At 34.8% G+C, this 16,274-nt stretch overlaps 3 protein-coding genes across 3 annotated transcripts; all 3 read right to left on the reverse strand.

Annotated features, from left to right (window-relative positions):
- Positions 1-221: 221 nt before the first annotated feature.
- On the reverse strand, positions 222-6,720 carry LOC118028499 (uncharacterized). The gene is made up of 14 exons (XM_035032093.2): positions 6,310-6,720; positions 5,446-6,106; positions 5,022-5,157; positions 4,792-4,906; positions 4,614-4,703; positions 4,184-4,483; positions 4,003-4,110; positions 3,499-3,570; positions 3,130-3,216; positions 2,755-2,826; positions 2,558-2,647; positions 1,600-1,707; positions 1,290-1,358; positions 222-594 (listed from the first exon to the last, which is right to left on the reverse strand). Exons 1-14 carry the CDS (start codon positions 6,559-6,561, stop codon positions 520-522), a joined length of 2,235 nt encoding a protein of 744 aa, XP_034887984.1. The 5' UTR covers positions 6,562-6,720; the 3' UTR covers positions 222-519.
- A 1,524-nt stretch (positions 6,721-8,244) lies between these two features.
- LOC118028498 (LIM domain-containing protein WLIM2b) lies at positions 8,245-10,436 on the reverse strand. Its single transcript, XM_035032092.2, has 4 exons — positions 9,859-10,436; positions 9,639-9,755; positions 9,292-9,381; positions 8,245-8,634 (listed from the first exon to the last, which is right to left on the reverse strand). Exons 1-4 carry the CDS (start codon positions 9,991-9,993, stop codon positions 8,344-8,346), a joined length of 633 nt encoding a protein of 210 aa, XP_034887983.1. The 5' UTR covers positions 9,994-10,436; the 3' UTR covers positions 8,245-8,343.
- Positions 10,437-11,828: 1,392 nt separating this feature from the next.
- On the reverse strand, positions 11,829-14,423 carry LOC118028497 (remorin 1.4). The gene is made up of 6 exons (XM_035032091.2): positions 14,271-14,423; positions 13,589-13,739; positions 13,380-13,433; positions 13,203-13,290; positions 12,401-12,482; positions 11,829-12,242 (listed from the first exon to the last, which is right to left on the reverse strand). Exons 2-6 carry the CDS (start codon positions 13,731-13,733, stop codon positions 12,042-12,044), a joined length of 570 nt encoding a protein of 189 aa, XP_034887982.1. The 5' UTR covers positions 13,734-13,739; positions 14,271-14,423; the 3' UTR covers positions 11,829-12,041.
- Between the last annotated feature and the right edge of the window lie 1,851 nt (positions 14,424-16,274).

Raw genomic sequence — 16,274 nt, forward strand, 5'->3', positions numbered from 1 at the left:
TAATACACGATACCTTCATTCATATAAAAGAAAATACTTGTCACTCCAAGGGTTAATTTGTCAGATCATGACAGTGGAGACTGGCACAGCACAGACGAGAGCTAATGTAGTTAAGGCATGGCAGCCAAGCCAGTTGTGAGGATCAGGTAAAACGTGAGAGCAATGGTGATTTGAACTGTCCTCTCTAGCTAGTCTGTTTTATACAACCGATAACGGCGCCAGCTTCTAAATCTTTTCTATAAAAATTAATAAAATACCATAATTGAATATCTTTGTACAACAGTTACGCTAATACAACCTGTGACAGCAAAACAGAGATTGTGTAATACCGCAAAATCTTCGCCCAACCAAATCCACACAAAGAAGAAACAGAAAATAAGTAGTAAGGAATAAAAATTTGTTGAACAGAAACCCTTTTTTTTCTTTTTTTTGCTAATGGTGGCGAAGTCCAGCGTCGCAGTCTGAAATATACTTGTAGGCTGGGTAGGAGGTCAGAGGAATTTACAGTTCAGCACAAAACTATTCCACTCTGTTAGTGCAAGACAAAATCGTAGATTTCATTTCTTCTTTGCTCAATGATGCCTGAACTATCACCTGATGCAAAATAGAGGTTTAATCACACAAAAAAATAAATAAAATTGTTTAAGGTGTTTAAAAAGAAAGATCGTGACTGTTTGTTTCTTATCAAGTATCAGTTTCCCTTCATACAGTCACAACATAGTGGTTAACTTTCACCTTGTTCAGCCAGCATATTTCATCTTTTTGTTCTTTTAATTTCTTGAAGAGATTGCAATTTTTATTATTGGAAAGAATTCAGAATACCTGTTCTCAAGCTATACTGCTTTATGGCCAAGTTCAAGTTATTACTTTATGAAGTGTAAAGATGGCGAACTTGGATATCAAACTCTTCAAATGAAAACAACTGAAATTGATTGTTCGGGTTGCTTATATTTTCATGCATTTGTCCTGTTTTCACTTGAAAGTGGGTAAGGGTACTATAAGTAGTGTCAGGAAGGTAGTCTTGTAATATCTTCAGCAAGTTCATAAAGCTATTTGTACGAGGCAAAAGTTCAGGGCTCAAACATGCTTGATTTAAGAAGTGCAGAATCTTCAAGGTAATATACTTTTAATACGAGAATAGGATCAAACTTTCAACTATTTATGCATGCAAGAAACTTTCATACGGATGCATTTTTCAATTTGCAAAAAGTGAATCTCTTGATCAAGAAGATCAATGGGACCATCAGGAATCCAATAACACAAACACTTGCAAACTCCAAAATTTTTACCTCTTGTACTTTGTTTCCAGATCGAGCAAGCAATTTGTATTGATTCTCAAACATGGACGCCATATAAACCTGAAGCAGAAGATAGATGGGAATCGGATTTGCTAGCATGATTCGATTTGAGGATAAATAATATACAGAAGGTGAGAAAACAGTGCTTTCTTTCAGAGTTAAGAAACAAAGGCTACACTAACAAATGGTACATTGGCTACAGCTATTAACACCCTGCAAAATCATGACCATGATTATAGGGGTGAGTTGCACCTTTAATTTGTGACTTCTGGTGCAATATCTAGTTAGTAAGTCCTTATACCTGAAATGCGGGAGCTAAACCTGGACTCAAAAAGAAGCGGCCTCTAGATACAGACTGGATCCCTTCAATTTGTTGCAACTCTTTGACAAGTGTTTCAACATCAGCCCACTGCAGAATTCCAAGTCAGAAAATTCAAGAATAGCTACTGCAACACAATTTAGGAGGTGCAGCGAATACATAGAGCATCATTCAACTAACTATTGATACTTGCTTCCATAAATACATGCATCATAGGAAGTACGCCGTAATTAACTGAGAAATGGAAGGCAAACTTGCCCAATCTTCCTAAACTGCCAGCTTCGGGATATGAGCAGCAGAATTGCATTGTACTTGTGCGATTACAATTGTCAAATCAAACTTTGAAGCAAAAAATAAACATCATGTAATGAAATGGAGAAAACATAACAATGCTAGTGTTTCCATCGCCAGCCTGACATGGCTGTCAAAACATGAATCATTACCAAAACCCCTGTAACTGATCTTAAACCCCTTCAATCATTAAATCCCATAAATTTCACTCCTATTTCTTTCGTCCACCTTCAAAGCCTACTTTTCACAATTTGGGGATTTTACTGAAAATATTATTTAACAGATGGCAGGGCAAAGCACCAGTAAAAGCTTAGCACAATCATCAAATTTTTTCATATTGGAATCAGCACAATCATCAATTTTTTTCATGAATAAGTTTATTTGGAGAATCTTGCTTGAATCTTATGAAGCAAGTTTGGCTGGCCAGGCCTTGTTTCCTTGTTCTTTTTTATTCAGAAATCATAATGATGCATATATTCTGGTTCAGCAACTCTAATTCTATCCACATTTTGTATTTGTACAATCACATTAAAATGCAGTCTTTTCTGAAGTAAAAATAAATAAAAAGCAGAAAGCCTTTTATTTGGCAAGTCAAAGTGACAAGAGGAGTTGATGACTAAAGGTGTTACTCCAAGGATGTGAATAAAACCTCAGAATCTGCTTCTGCTGCTTGTAATCTCCCATCCAGGGGAGCACGACCACCAAAGACAGATTCCAGGGTCTCAATCAGAGGATCAGGCTGCCAAGGGAAAGAGAAACAACACATTACACAACAGACATATTGTTGAATTGCCCTGGCCTAGGATAGAAATTCAGCATTGAATAAACAAGTTAAATATAACTTACTGTAATCTCCTTCAATGATAAGAAAATGCGTTGAAGGGTAAAGTCCAATTGGTGAACTTTTGCCTCTACAATCTGCAACAAGAATGACTTTCTTCAAAATTGAAAAGGCATGAAAGAATTGGCAGCAAAAGAAGCATTACAACAAGCGAAGTATTTGATCAGTTTTTTTCATTGCCAGTTTTCAGTAAGGTTTGGTTGTAGGCAAAGTACTCATGCCAGACAGCACACAGAATAAGGACAGAATTTTTCTGGAAGATCCACATATTGATGAGCCTATAGACAATCTTTTATGGCGCGTTATGGAACCAGCACATGTACACAATCAATGGAGATATTTAATTGTCTGAAAATTTAATCATAAAACAGGTAACATACCTGACCAACTTTAAAACAGGATGCAGGGTTCAGAGTGGCATCCCATGAGACCTCCGATGCATGAATTAACGCAGGCACACCTTCAACCTATATGAGTATAGTTAGGTTAAATATTTTGTGCAAGTATTCTAAGATCTCATGACTCTAAACTTTTGACTCTATTTTAAGGAATTATTCCCAAGATATTGACACAAATCAAACCACTCAGCCCTCCACCAGTCAATATGGTATCTCTTGAACCCTTTTTTCTGCATATCTTCTCTAAAAATATTCAAATTTCCCTACTATGCAATGATTTCTTGCTCGAAGAATTATCAACATACATAACTTTAATTCACCTTGATGAATGTAGCAAAATTACTGATTTACCTCAACAAAAATGCCAAAATAAGTTACTTTCTTGATGCAGCATTTCACAACATCCCCAATTTGAAGTGTAGCCTGGAAAAACAAATGGCACAAGAGCATCAAGGCCAGAAGCTTGCTTGATAAGGTAATGAACAACAAGCTTTTGGACAACACAAAATCCAGATGTATAGGAGATAAAGCTTGGCCTGAAATTCATCTGATAATCTAACAAACAACAAGCTTGCTTCTTCACATCAATTATGTAACATTTTGATTATTATGGTGCATTTTCTTTCTATCAACGCTGCTTCAAGCACAAAAAGCGTCAGCTCACAATTAACCCAACAAGAAAATCCAAGTTTCAGTTCTGAAAATCAAAGTAACTTGAAATGAAACTTCATAAATTGTGTGAATTATTTTCACTGTCAAACTGTTATAAATGTTTTCAGGAACTTAAAGCTTGCATATAAAACAAATGGTGAACAATAAGCATCAAGAATTAGTGCATCTGGACATGCTCCTTACCATGAGATGTCTCTTTTTCTCAACCAACTCTTCCTTCTCTTTTGGCCTCAGAGAAACAACAAGTTTCCTCAATTTTCTATCAGCAATAACCACATTCACTTTGATTTTCTGCAAAAAGAAGTCCATGAAAACTTGAAAGAGAAATGTTTATGATTAAAATACCAAGTTAATATTTCCAAACCTGACCAACAAAAGAAGACAGGAACTTCAGTTTTTCTTGGTCATACAGCATAAGAAGATCCTCCAACTTCATATCCGGCTTATTTTCTACCTCAATTTTTCTATCCGTATTTGGAACAATGCTTGAATCAAGAGAACTGTCCTTTTCTGGGACATTGTAGCTTCCAATTATTCCTAAGTTTTTCTTGTAGAGTGATGGATCCAAGCCTTTCTGTTTCAACCATGACTCAAAAGCTAAGAACTTCCACCTTGCAGCTAGGTTACGGTATGGCAAAAATCCTACCAGAGAGCCAAAAGATACCTGCAAATAGTTGCATAGAATTCAGAGAGGTTGCATGGAAAAGAACTTGTTGTTCTGAAAATAACATAGTACATGAGGAGAAAACAAGTCCAAGCAAAGCCCATTTACTACTTTGTCAAATTGGACTTACAATGAAACCTCTTGTGCTGAAGCTAATTAACTCAACTTCTACTCTATCTCCTGTCCTAAGCAAATCATCTGCCCTTTTCCAATCAGCATCCTACAAGTCCATAAACTGCCCAGAATTAACACTCAACAGTTACCAATCAAAAGCTTTACAAGATTTGATAAAGACATAACGATCTCACCTCCAGTGGTGATATGGAAGTGACATCCTCATTAGCATTTCCAAGATTTTCAGGATTTACAAGATTCAAATCCTCTACTCTAGAGGCTGATGTCGCTTCAACATATTGGTCTAATCTATAAAAAGCAGCACCTTAAATAAGGCAAATCTAACAAGAAAACTAGGATAAGCGTACAAATGCTTTGGCAGGTAAACATTAAGAATATAAATCTGATGTATGACTCTGCAGACCTCTTTGGTTTCCCTTGCAGTGCAGCTTCCATAGAGATCTTGACAGCAGAATCGACCAAATTGTTATCAGATTGTTGGTTTAGGGCAGCTTCCTCTTCAGTGAACTCAATATTGCTCTTCTCCGATGGCTGCCTTCCTTAAAAATCAAGCATAGTGTTATTTTTTACAATTCTAGCTCCAACAAAAAAGCCACTAATATGTGATTAATTCTTACAATTCTACTTCCAACAAAAAAGCCACTGATATGCACTTTAACTTAGAACCTAAAAGGTGGGTTCAGATAGGATCACTTCCATATTTGAATCTTGCTGTGCATTAAAAAGGAAATGGAAAGACTTAAAGAAGCCCCGCAAAATAGCGACACAAAACCAAAAAGATTCAATTCTGACTGAAAGGATTGTTACAAAGCAGCATAGTTTATTACCTGATATGTAGTTATCTTCTACTTCTTGCTCCTCCACAAATGAGGCATCCCCGGTTTCTGAAGACTCTTTGAACTCAATCTTCATAGTTTTGGGTTTTTTTAACAGCGTAAAACCACTATATCTATTCTCACCTTCTTCTTTTTCACCCCTCATTCCAGCACCATCATGATTAACTTCAGTTCCCAAATTGCCAGAATCTGGCTTCTCATCAACACTCATTGGTCGTGGCTTTCTCAATAGTGTCATATCACTAAACTTCTCCTTATTTTGATCATTTCCCATTTTCAATGTTAGATTTGGTAAAATATTCACCCTATTCCTAGATGGCCTATCATCCACATCATCCTCTACATACAAAGATGGCTTTCTCAAAATAACATTTGGAACACTACGCTTTGCATTATCCATTGCTTTTCCAACAGGTTGGTTTGATTTCTTTATCTTGGGAGGAGCTACTGGCTTATCCTCTTCTTGAAATTTAAATCCTTCCTTCGGGACCGGCCGAACTAAATTCAAACCATCCAATGCATTGGATGGTTTCTTTTTCATTGAAACATCAAAAGGAACCTCCTTTATTTCTACTGCTCTACCCTTATTCTTGTAAAATGATTTCTCAACTTCAAGATATGAAACATCCGGGTTTTCTTTTCTAGCCATTATCTAAGCAACAAAAACACAAATTTAAAATCACCAATTTAATAAAATTCAAAGCAACAATTTATAAACACCCTTTTAAAAATGAACTTTGAAGGGTTCCTAACAAAAATAGACATGCTTTCACTTCAAGTATTGAACTATAAATGAAAATTTTAGCTAAAATAAGCATAATTTCCCATTCCTTGAAAAAACAACACAGCAATTACCTTAGCAAGAGTAAGTTTGGGGTCTTCACCAAGTAAATGACCAAACTTGAGCTCCATTTGGTCCCACTGGTCCAGCTTTGGTTGTCCTTCTTCTTTTGCAGCCAAAACTAAGAACCCATTTTTCCTAGGAAACCATATTTCTCTTCTGCTACTTCTTGCTCTTACTGCAACTGATGGTGAAGGAAACAGTATTTTTCTCACAGAGAAGGAAGATGAAGTGGCTGAGATGGTGGCAAGAGAAAGACAGTCCATTTTTTTTTGGGGATTGGAAAGAGTAATCTCATCAGATGGTGGTGAATGGCATTAAACTTTGTTTAATGTTTTGCACCCAGTGACTGTGCTTAAGAAAAAAAATAAAGAGACTTTTCGAGCAGAAAAAAGGAAGGGAAGGGAAGAGCTTTATCTAGTTCTCTTGAGTCTTGATAGCGTTTTATGGTTTTGCTACTTTACTTTTACGTCGTATCAGCATATGCCACGTTGTCACCCCAGCCGTATTATAGCATGTCACTAGCCTTACTGCCAGCAATTCACCGGGAGTCTGCTATATTTTGTTAAGTAAAAATAAAGTTCAATACCGCAAGCAATTTTTTTTTAAAAAAAAAAAGTGAATTGAATAGTAAATTCAACTAGTTAAAATAAGTTAATTTTATTTTAATTAGATAAAAAAATAATAATGAATGAATTAAGTTTAAAAAAAACATAATTAGAAGGGAAAATATTTTTTTAAAATAAATTATATATTTCAATTTACATTAGATATAGAAGAATAAAATAGAATAAAAAAGTTATAAAAAAATTGGTTATGATCAAGTTGAATTAATATATCAAACTTATAACTCTGATAATCAGGGTTAAGTCAACTCGGATATTTCACTAAATTCTTAGTCTAAAAAAAAAGAGATAGTTATAAAAACTTTTTAACAAAAAAAAAAATTTGTGTTAATTTTTCAAACTCGTAACTTAGTTTATTAGACCTTAAGCATCCTATCTAAAAAAATCATGAAATTCAATTTTCAACCAATCAAATATAAAATAATAAAATTGAAAAAAAAATTCAATTATATAAAAGAATTAAAAATAACAATTAAAAATATAAGGATCAAAATTGAAATAAAAAATAAAAAATAAATTTTATATTTAATTGAAGGGTAGAATTAAAAAAAATCAATTTAGTGAAATGATAAAAAAAAAAAAAAAAAAAGAAGAAGAGAGAATTAACGTTAACATAAAAAACTAAAAATAAATTTTTTATTAAATGGTGAAATTAAAGAAATAATTTTTATAAAAGGATTAAGAAACAAATTAAAATCAAATAATAAAAATCAAATTTTTAAACATAAAAAGATATAATTTTTTTAAAACTATTAAAAAAAAACCACCCGGTGCACCAGCAAGGCAATGGCTAGTTATTCAAGTAAGAATTGTCATTTTATTGCTTGTTTGGATGTTATAGTTTAATATCAACATAATATTATATGTCCAACATAAACTATGCTTGTTTGGAATATGATTAATTATCAATTAACTCCTACATTAAACTGATTTGGTTTTATATTAATATAAAATTCACATCTTATAGAATTACACGGTAAATACTGTCATCTAACAGGTTAAATTCCTGCTATTAAATCCTTCATATGGGAAAAAGTTTATATTGATAGCAAGTGGGATTTTTTTATTATTATTATTATTAAAATCATCAAGTAGAGAAAGAATGAGAGGTATCAATGGTTAAATTTTACATTTACTCTTAAATGGTTATGAGTTTAAGTTTTCTCATAATTATTTGATTTTTAATTTTAAAATTTATAGAATTAATAGAAATACATGCAAGCTGTCCCAACACCACTATTAATAATAAAAAAATAACAATGAAGAAATAAATAAAAAGATTTTCTTTGTACCATTTATTTTGTTTAAAAGATTTCCATTCTCTATTGACACACGCCTTAGAAGGAACAAGGAGAGCAACCACATGTGTAACCTCAATGTCCCCTTGAGAGGCATGTGAAAGGAACAACACAGCATTGATAACTAGTTCTGCACATTCTCATGTGCAATGGCTAAGTGAGAGCTAGCTTCTGGTACTGTTAAGTGGTTTTGTTCTGCTTCAGATTTTTCTTCTGGCAAATTTACTGCGTTTTTCTTCATCGTGGAAGTTTTGGTGAGATAACTGTAGCTTCCCTTCTGCTTAAACAATTGCGAGAAGTGGGCCTTGCAGTATAGTATCCCGTCAAGAGCAGCGTAGGATGATGGTGTGATAAAGCAACCTCCATGAGAGCACCTGAAGCATGACTTGTGAAAGAATTCTCCCTCCACAGTCACCTGTCAATAATAATATTTTGGTTACAGCGATAAGCCTTTTTACTCTCACTTGATCATATTATTTCAATCTCAATATATTACCTCATTGATTTTGATGTTAAATAATCATTTTAATTTAATATAATAGAGAAGGGATGATGAGAATTAAATTTATAATAAATATTGATCAATATAGCCCTGATAATATGTTAAAAAATAATTTTAATGTAAATATTTAAGTTGTTATGTGAGGTTTTAATGATAGTTTTATATTATCATTGAACATATCATTTCAAGTAAAAGTCATTTAAACTTAAAACTTGTATATACCTATATTATTTTATGTTTAATTTTTATTAATTAAAATGAGGGTGTTGAGATTTGAACTTCTAAATATTTAATGAACAAAACTCTAATATTATATATAAAAAAATATATCTTAACTCAAAAATTTAAATTATTAGAATGAGATAATATTGTGATTTTTGTTCCAAGAAATTATATTAATGCCAAGTTATGGTACAACAAAGAAATCAATGAGAGTTATTCTGACTCTTGCATTTCCATTTGAGTTTGTGCAAATATATACATATAATGCATGGATCAGGAATGAATGTTAATAATTGGGGAAATAAGAACTGTGTGAGAGAGAGAGAGAAAGGGAATTGGATAAGAAACCTTCTCTAGTGGGTATACAGTTTTTGTACAGGATGCACATTTGTCCTGGGTGCCAGAGAACATGGCAGAGAGTTTGCTTGGGGCCTTTGTCTGCATAATTGGGAAAACACACATCAAACCTCAGCAAACAACCTAGAGATTTCCATCAGAAACAAAAGTAGGGTATTGAAAAAGAATCAGTTGTGAGCAATTTTAGTACCAGGCCATTCTTCTTCTCCCCCGCTAACAGCCAGAATGCAGAAACACATTGTTAGCGCTCAAAGGAAAGGTAAAATAGGGAGGACTACATCCTTCTCCGTGGAAAACCAATTCCAAAAGTATGTAAAAGAATTGAACATAAGGAAAACAAAGAGGGGGATCTCACAGGATTGGAGTTTCTTGATGAAATTGCCAGTCTCCTTGAAGAGCTGGTCGTAATGAGGTCTGCAATATAAAACTCCATCGATTGAGGAATAGCTGCTCATCTGTAAGAAAAATTTCATCGTGGATCAAATTCATTAATCCTGGTGAAAGATCATATTCATTAATTCTTACATGGGAAGGAGGATAAATGAATAGAACTCGTACCACAAGAAGTCCATTGCAGTGGCTGCATTTGAAGCACTTCTTATGATAAGGAACTCCATCAGCTGACACCAATTCAATGAAATAAACAGTTTTATCACAGGCCTTGCATTTCTCTAAGGTCCCAGTGAAACCCATTATGTTGGTCCTGGTGAATCTAAAACGAGCTGTATAAAATCTGATATCAGAAGGGATGCTTGGAAAAGCTTTAACAGTGAAGTTCAACAACAAAATCTGAAACTTCCGTTCCACTCTATCTCAGAAGTTAAGATAGATGGAATTCCCAGAATATGTGACCCAGATCAATAAAATGAATGTTCAATGGATGGAGAAAAGGACATGAATCGCTTATTTAAGCTATCGTGACCTAGGGTTCATGTCTCTTGGAAAATGCAAAGTGCAGTTCTAAAAATAGTGGGATATAAAGATAGACATGAAGCATTTCCTGACCAAGTCTTTTAAAGATAGTCCTGACAGGAGGCAACAATTACAACTAGAATCCTCCTATTATGTGGTAGACAAATCAGTTATCTCCATACAGATTTTTTACTATATCTAGCAACCAATCTGTAACTTCAAAGTTCGTGTGTGGGCATGACAATAAAGTGCTATATTAGCATCCATTTGATTCCAAAATTGATCGGCCAACCACTCAGGAGTCTTTGCTTATATCCTACATAAAAGATGCAAGCATTGTTCACAGACATGATGTATATTCATAAATGGATAGGTTGTAATAATACACTGACGCTACTTATACCTTGAAATAGAGAAAAAAAAAAACTTTAATAGTTCTTGAAAAGTTCGTGGAATATTATTCCAGTACTTTATAAGTTCATAATACTTTCCATGGTGTTAAAAAAAACAAAGAAAAATAATTTATTTATAGGTTAATGTCCCTGAAAATTACTGTCATAAATTCTTTAACCGCTCAGTAGCCATTATAAAAAAGATACGAGGAAACTTGCCTACAAACATCTAACAGGTTCATCTTCGTTCTGCCAAATTAGCAGCAAGCACTTCCATTCCGTAAAATTCACAAAGCAAATCACAGAGCCCCTAACAAACCACATACCAAGCCAAACGGCTTCATGTTGAAATGGAACTTGTTTTTGAATTAACAGAATGCTCGCCCATGTCCTAACTACAACAAGAGAGATCTAACTCAGATTGGGTCCTGCCCACTACTTGGAATGGTTGGAAAAGAGACAAGGTTAGCGGGCCATGCATGCCTAGGCAATTATAGTAAATGACCGAGATTTACAAAATCAGAAAAACAAATGGAAAGAAAAGGTTGCGAATGCAGAGAAAACATGGAGTTTCTGACTGTTATATGTTCTTGGGGTCCATCATTCATAATTCTCTTAACCTTTCACTGATCGTGTCCCACTTTTGGATGCTATTTTATGTTACATCTGCATCGCTTTGTCTACCCAGTACCAGCCCTCCCTTTGCCTCTCACCAGACCACAAAAACTCAGCTCGGACCCCAAAAATGCTTGGAAGGATGAAATATAATTGACACTTATCTCAAATTGGGTCAGCACCCTAGCAATGGTTCGAGCAAGCCAGACAACCATTCAAACGTTGAGGAGCTCATTCTGAATGTGGTTTTGAAAGAGTCAAGATGAGAAGAAACCCTGTTCAACTCACCGAGTCGATTGCGAGTTCGTCGTCTCTGTCTTCATGGGTCGGCTTAGAATCAGGTTCTCGTAATTGGGTTCTCTTTTGTTTCTTGGATGTCGGGAGTAGTGAGAGTGAACTGGTGAGAGGAGAGAAAATGATAAATGATTCGTAAAAGAATTCCATGGGACCTGGAACTGGAATTGTGAGAATTTTTATTATTTCAATTGATTTGAAATTTTCTTATTCTTTACCAAATATTCTTCTGGGGTTGAGTTAGCTTAAAAGTTAAATCGGATTATGGATGACATAGTTTGATTCATTTTTGTTTTCCTCGACTTTAGAAACGTCTTCTCACACAAAAGGAAATATCATAACCCAAGCTTGGTTCATGACATAACTTGGGTGATGTAACAGTTGCACGCACACCCAGTTACCAAACTTTACAATATCAGAAGACAATTAGAGAACTGACCAACAAACAAGCCAAAATCGAAGCAAACACAATTTTAAAATCCTTCTCTGGGATGCCCCCCCACGTTCTTCAGGACTTTCCAGAACAACTTAGCTACTACAGCATCCAAGAAACTTCTTTGGTGTATACCCGGTTGCTCGGAATTTCGCTGCGGTTTCCTCTACCTTGAGACATTCTTCGCTTTTTTTCGCTTCAATCATTGCTTTCTTCTCTTCAGCTGTCTTGTGGAGTTCGGCTGCTCTGTTCTTCATTTTCTCTGCATACTCAGCCTTCTTCCTTTCCAGTTTTTCCTATCATGCCACAAATTAATCGAGACACTTTTAAATCAATAGTTCATCGCAACAGTATGTTACACAAGAACTTTGAACGTCTATGCAGTTTATTAAGTGGTAAAGAAAATGAAGATGCGATATTACGCGAATGATACTTCAGTTCATAAGTTTATTACCTCAAACTTTTGTATTTTTGCCTCCACTGATACTTTCTTGGTTGTCTCCCATGATCCAATGGCAGAGAGTTTTTTGTGAGCCCTATTTGAAAATTCAGTGTGTATAACAAGCTCAGAATCAAGCTCTGAAAGTCATCATTGAGTAGGAATTGAAAGCTTTATGAAGCCAAGATTTACGTCCAACTTGCAGGACTGAATCAAATGCAAAAATCCTTGTTTAAAGAGGACATCGTGAATCATCTAAGATGGACCTTTCACCTTTGGAGAGTATAGATGAATTCTATAGACATTTGAAATGGAAATTCTAACCAAACTATCAAGTATCAAACACACAGATATTTATTGAGCGTCTTCGCATTTACATATCTGAAGCTTGTGCTGACGACAATGAACTTCACTTCTATGGCAATAGTAATGGAGTTTCTCTCTTAGTGGTTTTATAGCTTAACAGAGTGTGATCTGGTTCAGAAAATTTCTTCAAATGATGCATTTTTATAGCCTAATATTTGGGATTCCTGGACCCAATCCCAGGGACTTTCAAATACATTATTTGATGTTGGATGACAAAAAAAGCTGGTCAATTATTGGCTTGAACGTACTTTCCATGCAGTAAAATTCTAATTCAGGAGAACTTAAGACCCTAGCAAAGATGTAAATAGTGCAAGTAGTTTGATAGATCGGTTGAACCCGAGTCATTTGAAGCATGCTTTTATGCTTGATTTGATAACCTGGGCGTGGGGAGGCCTGCTTTATGGCAATACTAAAAGATGGATAGTTCAAAGCTTTAGAAACAGTCTCTTACTTGTTCTCCACTTTAGCCTTCTCATTTTCCACCCATGCTTTAATTAGAGCACATCTTTTCTCCGTTTCAACCCTTGAAAGGATAGCATCTGAAGATCGATATAAATCAATATGTTCTGTCAATAAGAAAAATATCAAATTTTGAGAGCAGTAACTTCAAATGGTATCCTGCACGCACCTCTGTTATTTGATCCCCCTGAAACGCTTTCATCAGCAGTTGGATCTGCAGCCTCTGATACATTGAAGATTCAATCATATAACTAGGGAACTTATAGTAACATGCACAAAAATAAATTATAAAAAAACCGCAATAATTAAAATATAAAACTTCCCCTTTCCTCTCTTTCTATGTTAATTTCTCAGGAGAAGAATAAAAAGAGAACATACTTTCAGAAACTGGGACCAAGCTCTTCTCATTAGCAGCATCATTTAAAGAGGCTTCTTTCTCTTCTTGAACAGGTCCATGCTCTTTAGCTGGTGTAGGCAGAGAGACTGCCTTAGATTCAGCTTTCTCGTGCTCCTCCTCCCCCATAAAGTACTATTTGAATTTCACCACAGAGACCTAAAAAACAATTTACAACAATGACTATCACCAAATACTAAACGAAAAATCCTATAAAGATTACCATCTAACAGAGAAAGAAAGAAACTGCTGTAAATATCGCTGGATTGTGGTAGGTACAAAAGGAAGTTGGGTATGGACAAAAAAGCAAATTTATTTGTGGGGTTCTTTGAACTTTCTCAGAAAAGGAAAAACTATGCTTTTGTCTTCTTTTGGTTAATATATTTATGTATCCAAAAGTTCATCCAATCTACATCGAGCAACTGCCAAATCATTACAATATGGTAGTCCATGTGTGACATTCAAGACACGTAGATATAGACAAGCTATGTGGAACTGAAGATTTTTCAATATCATAAGAAAGCGATTTACTTAATTTATAATAGTCTCAACTTTCAAGCATTTCATGTATTGAATCATCAGGAGAGGTGAGTCTTATAAAACAACGAGCTGTTAGCATGCAATGGAAAGGGTTTTGCTTTGAGATTATTAACGTTATGTTCATACCTTAAACGAGAAGAGTGTTCCACAGACAGGAGGATGTCCCTTGCTAACAGAGGTGCAATCTTCGGACGAAACTAAAGAAAGAACACCAAGAGAAAATGAGAGGAAAAACTTGAAAACGTGTTATTTTTAGGATATACCCTAAAATTAATCGGAATCAGTCATTATGGAAATTGTTTGACTGTTAAGGAGCAAAAAAAAAGGAAAAGAAAGACAAGACAGGTTGGATAGCCGACCTGGGCCACTTGGCAACAACCTTAACTCTAACGCTTATGTTTCCTGAGAATCTCTGCATTTATATATTTTCTTCATCGAATATAAATTCTACATATAGAATTAAGGGCAATGAAGCATTGGCAGTCATTTCGGGGATGAATCCTTTTCAAATAGAAATTTTAATAAACTATCAATTCATAAATATTGCACCTCTACCCACATAATTTATAATTTTCCAATATTATTCTTACAGTTTTCGTCTATCCTCCACTACTAAATAAAGACCGCCTCTTTTCATAATTCATTTTAAGCTTTCATTGCTTTTCCTCTTTTGTTTCCTCTCAAATCTCTCTCTCTCTCTCAAGATTGTTTGATACCAAGCGAAGGGGAGGGGCAAAAAAGAGGTTTACCCTTGATAATAAAGGACTGGTTAGGAGGTATGGTAGGAACCAGGACGCATGCAGGTAAGCTGCTTACATCCTTGAAGGTGGCTTTACAACCATAAAGAAGCGTCAACCTAGTTGGGTCTACAAAGATTTCGAGATGAACGAATTATGAAATCCCTCGTGGTAAGTAGTAGGTGAGAAGTGAACATCTCCTTGAGTTAATGATGCTGAAATCTTCTGAATCTTTTCTTCTTCTTTTTTTGGACTTTATCTTCACCTGCACTTTCCATGCATATAGGATATCAAATCCAACTCTCATGGACAAAAACCACTCATTTTCTATGAGCTGAGGCGTGCTTGGGTGAAGATCAATCCATTGATCAAATATCTAAACATGGTGATAACTGAACTGAAACAAGAACCATCCAACTAGATATAATTAGATGAAAGATAAATTAATCTTGGTTATGATCCATCGATGTTGAGTTGAATGTTTGCTAAAAAAACTATATGGCTGCTCAAAATAATCACAGAAACTATCCTGAAAATCACTAAACATCAAGGAAATGGTATTTCTAACATTAATACCTTCGAGCTCATCCAATAGCTTTATAAAAACCAAAAACTGTAGAACTGTCTTAAAGCCTAATGGATAAGATCCAGAAAAATTAAAGCCTGCACTGCTTTAAGATCTCACAGAGATAATATTTAAGCAAAATAAATAAGTAATGTCAATGAATTATTCCATTTTAAAGTTAAATTCTTCAGAGGGAAGATACCAAAAAACATCTGCACCTATCATGAGTTACACGATAAATAATCGATGGAGAGAGCTAATGTTCTTGAGAAATTTGGAAGTTTGAAAAGCTTCAAAATAATTCAGGCCACAATTAATTTTCCTAAGAAGAAAAAATTATCAAGAGTTGAAGCTTGTCTGATGCCCCGTGCAAGGAGATCGATTGGACGTAGCATTAATTATGATTTAAGTAATTTTATCAAACTTTAACCCATCATGTTATAAAAACATAATTCAAATTGAAGAAAAAATTCAGACGATGTCATACATTTATGATTCATATGTACACTAAATTTGCTGTGGAAATCACCTTTCACGATGTCTCGAGGCAATTATATACACTGTCTCATACAAATTAGGACAGCTAACCTAACAAAACCGACCATGGAATGCTTTTGACTTGAAAGTTCAGACACAGATGGGTCCGGAGCCCTGTGATTCAACATTCTCATTTAAGCAGTGTAATCTTTTCTTATTTCTTTCTTGCACACTGAGAAGTGCTGTGACTTGATTAATTAAAATACGTCAAGATCCTTGTCAGGGGAACAGGTTTCTTACCGTCTCAAAGCATGAATTATGAACTAACAGTATCAGGAGACTGTTTAACTA

The sequence above is a fragment of the Populus alba genome, chromosome 3 (genome assembly GCF_005239225.2).
Source record: "Populus alba chromosome 3, ASM523922v2, whole genome shotgun sequence".
Lineage (NCBI taxonomy): Eukaryota > Viridiplantae > Streptophyta > Magnoliopsida > Malpighiales > Salicaceae > Populus > Populus alba.

What these genes read in the sequence shown, in the direction of transcription:
- LOC118028499 (XM_035032093.2), bottom strand. Translation starts at nt 6,561, where the DNA reads ATGGACTGTCTTTCTCTTGCCACCATCTCAGCCACTTCATCTTCCTTC. An exon ending in TGTCTTCTTTTGTTGGTCAG is followed by an intron (nt 4,111 to 4,183) that starts GTTTGGAAATAT and finishes TTCTTTTTGCAG; the next exon opens with AAAATCAAAGTGAATGTGGT. An exon ending in CCTGTTTTAAAGTTGGTCAG is followed by an intron (nt 2,827 to 3,129) that starts GTATGTTACCTG and finishes TTCTTGTTGCAG; the next exon opens with ATTGTAGAGGCAAAAGTTCA.
- LOC118028498 (XM_035032092.2), bottom strand. Translation starts at nt 9,993, where the DNA reads ATGGGTTTCACTGGGACCTTAGAGAAATGCAAGGCCTGTGATAAAACT. An exon ending in ACTGCAATGGACTTCTTGTG is followed by an intron (nt 9,756 to 9,858) that starts GTACGAGTTCTA and finishes TTTTTCTTACAG; the next exon opens with ATGAGCAGCTATTCCTCAAT. An exon ending in CCTGTGAGATCCCCCTCTTT is followed by an intron (nt 9,382 to 9,638) that starts GTTTTCCTTATG and finishes CCAATTATGCAG; the next exon opens with ACAAAGGCCCCAAGCAAACT.
- LOC118028497 (XM_035032091.2), bottom strand. Translation starts at nt 13,733, where the DNA reads ATGGGGGAGGAGGAGCACGAGAAAGCTGAATCTAAGGCAGTCTCTCTG. An exon ending in CTTGGTCCCAGTTTCTGAAA is followed by an intron (nt 13,434 to 13,588) that starts GTATGTTCTCTT and finishes TCAATGTATCAG; the next exon opens with AGGCTGCAGATCCAACTGCT. An exon ending in CAAAAATACAAAAGTTTGAG is followed by an intron (nt 12,243 to 12,400) that starts GTAATAAACTTA and finishes GTGGCATGATAG; the next exon opens with GAAAAACTGGAAAGGAAGAA.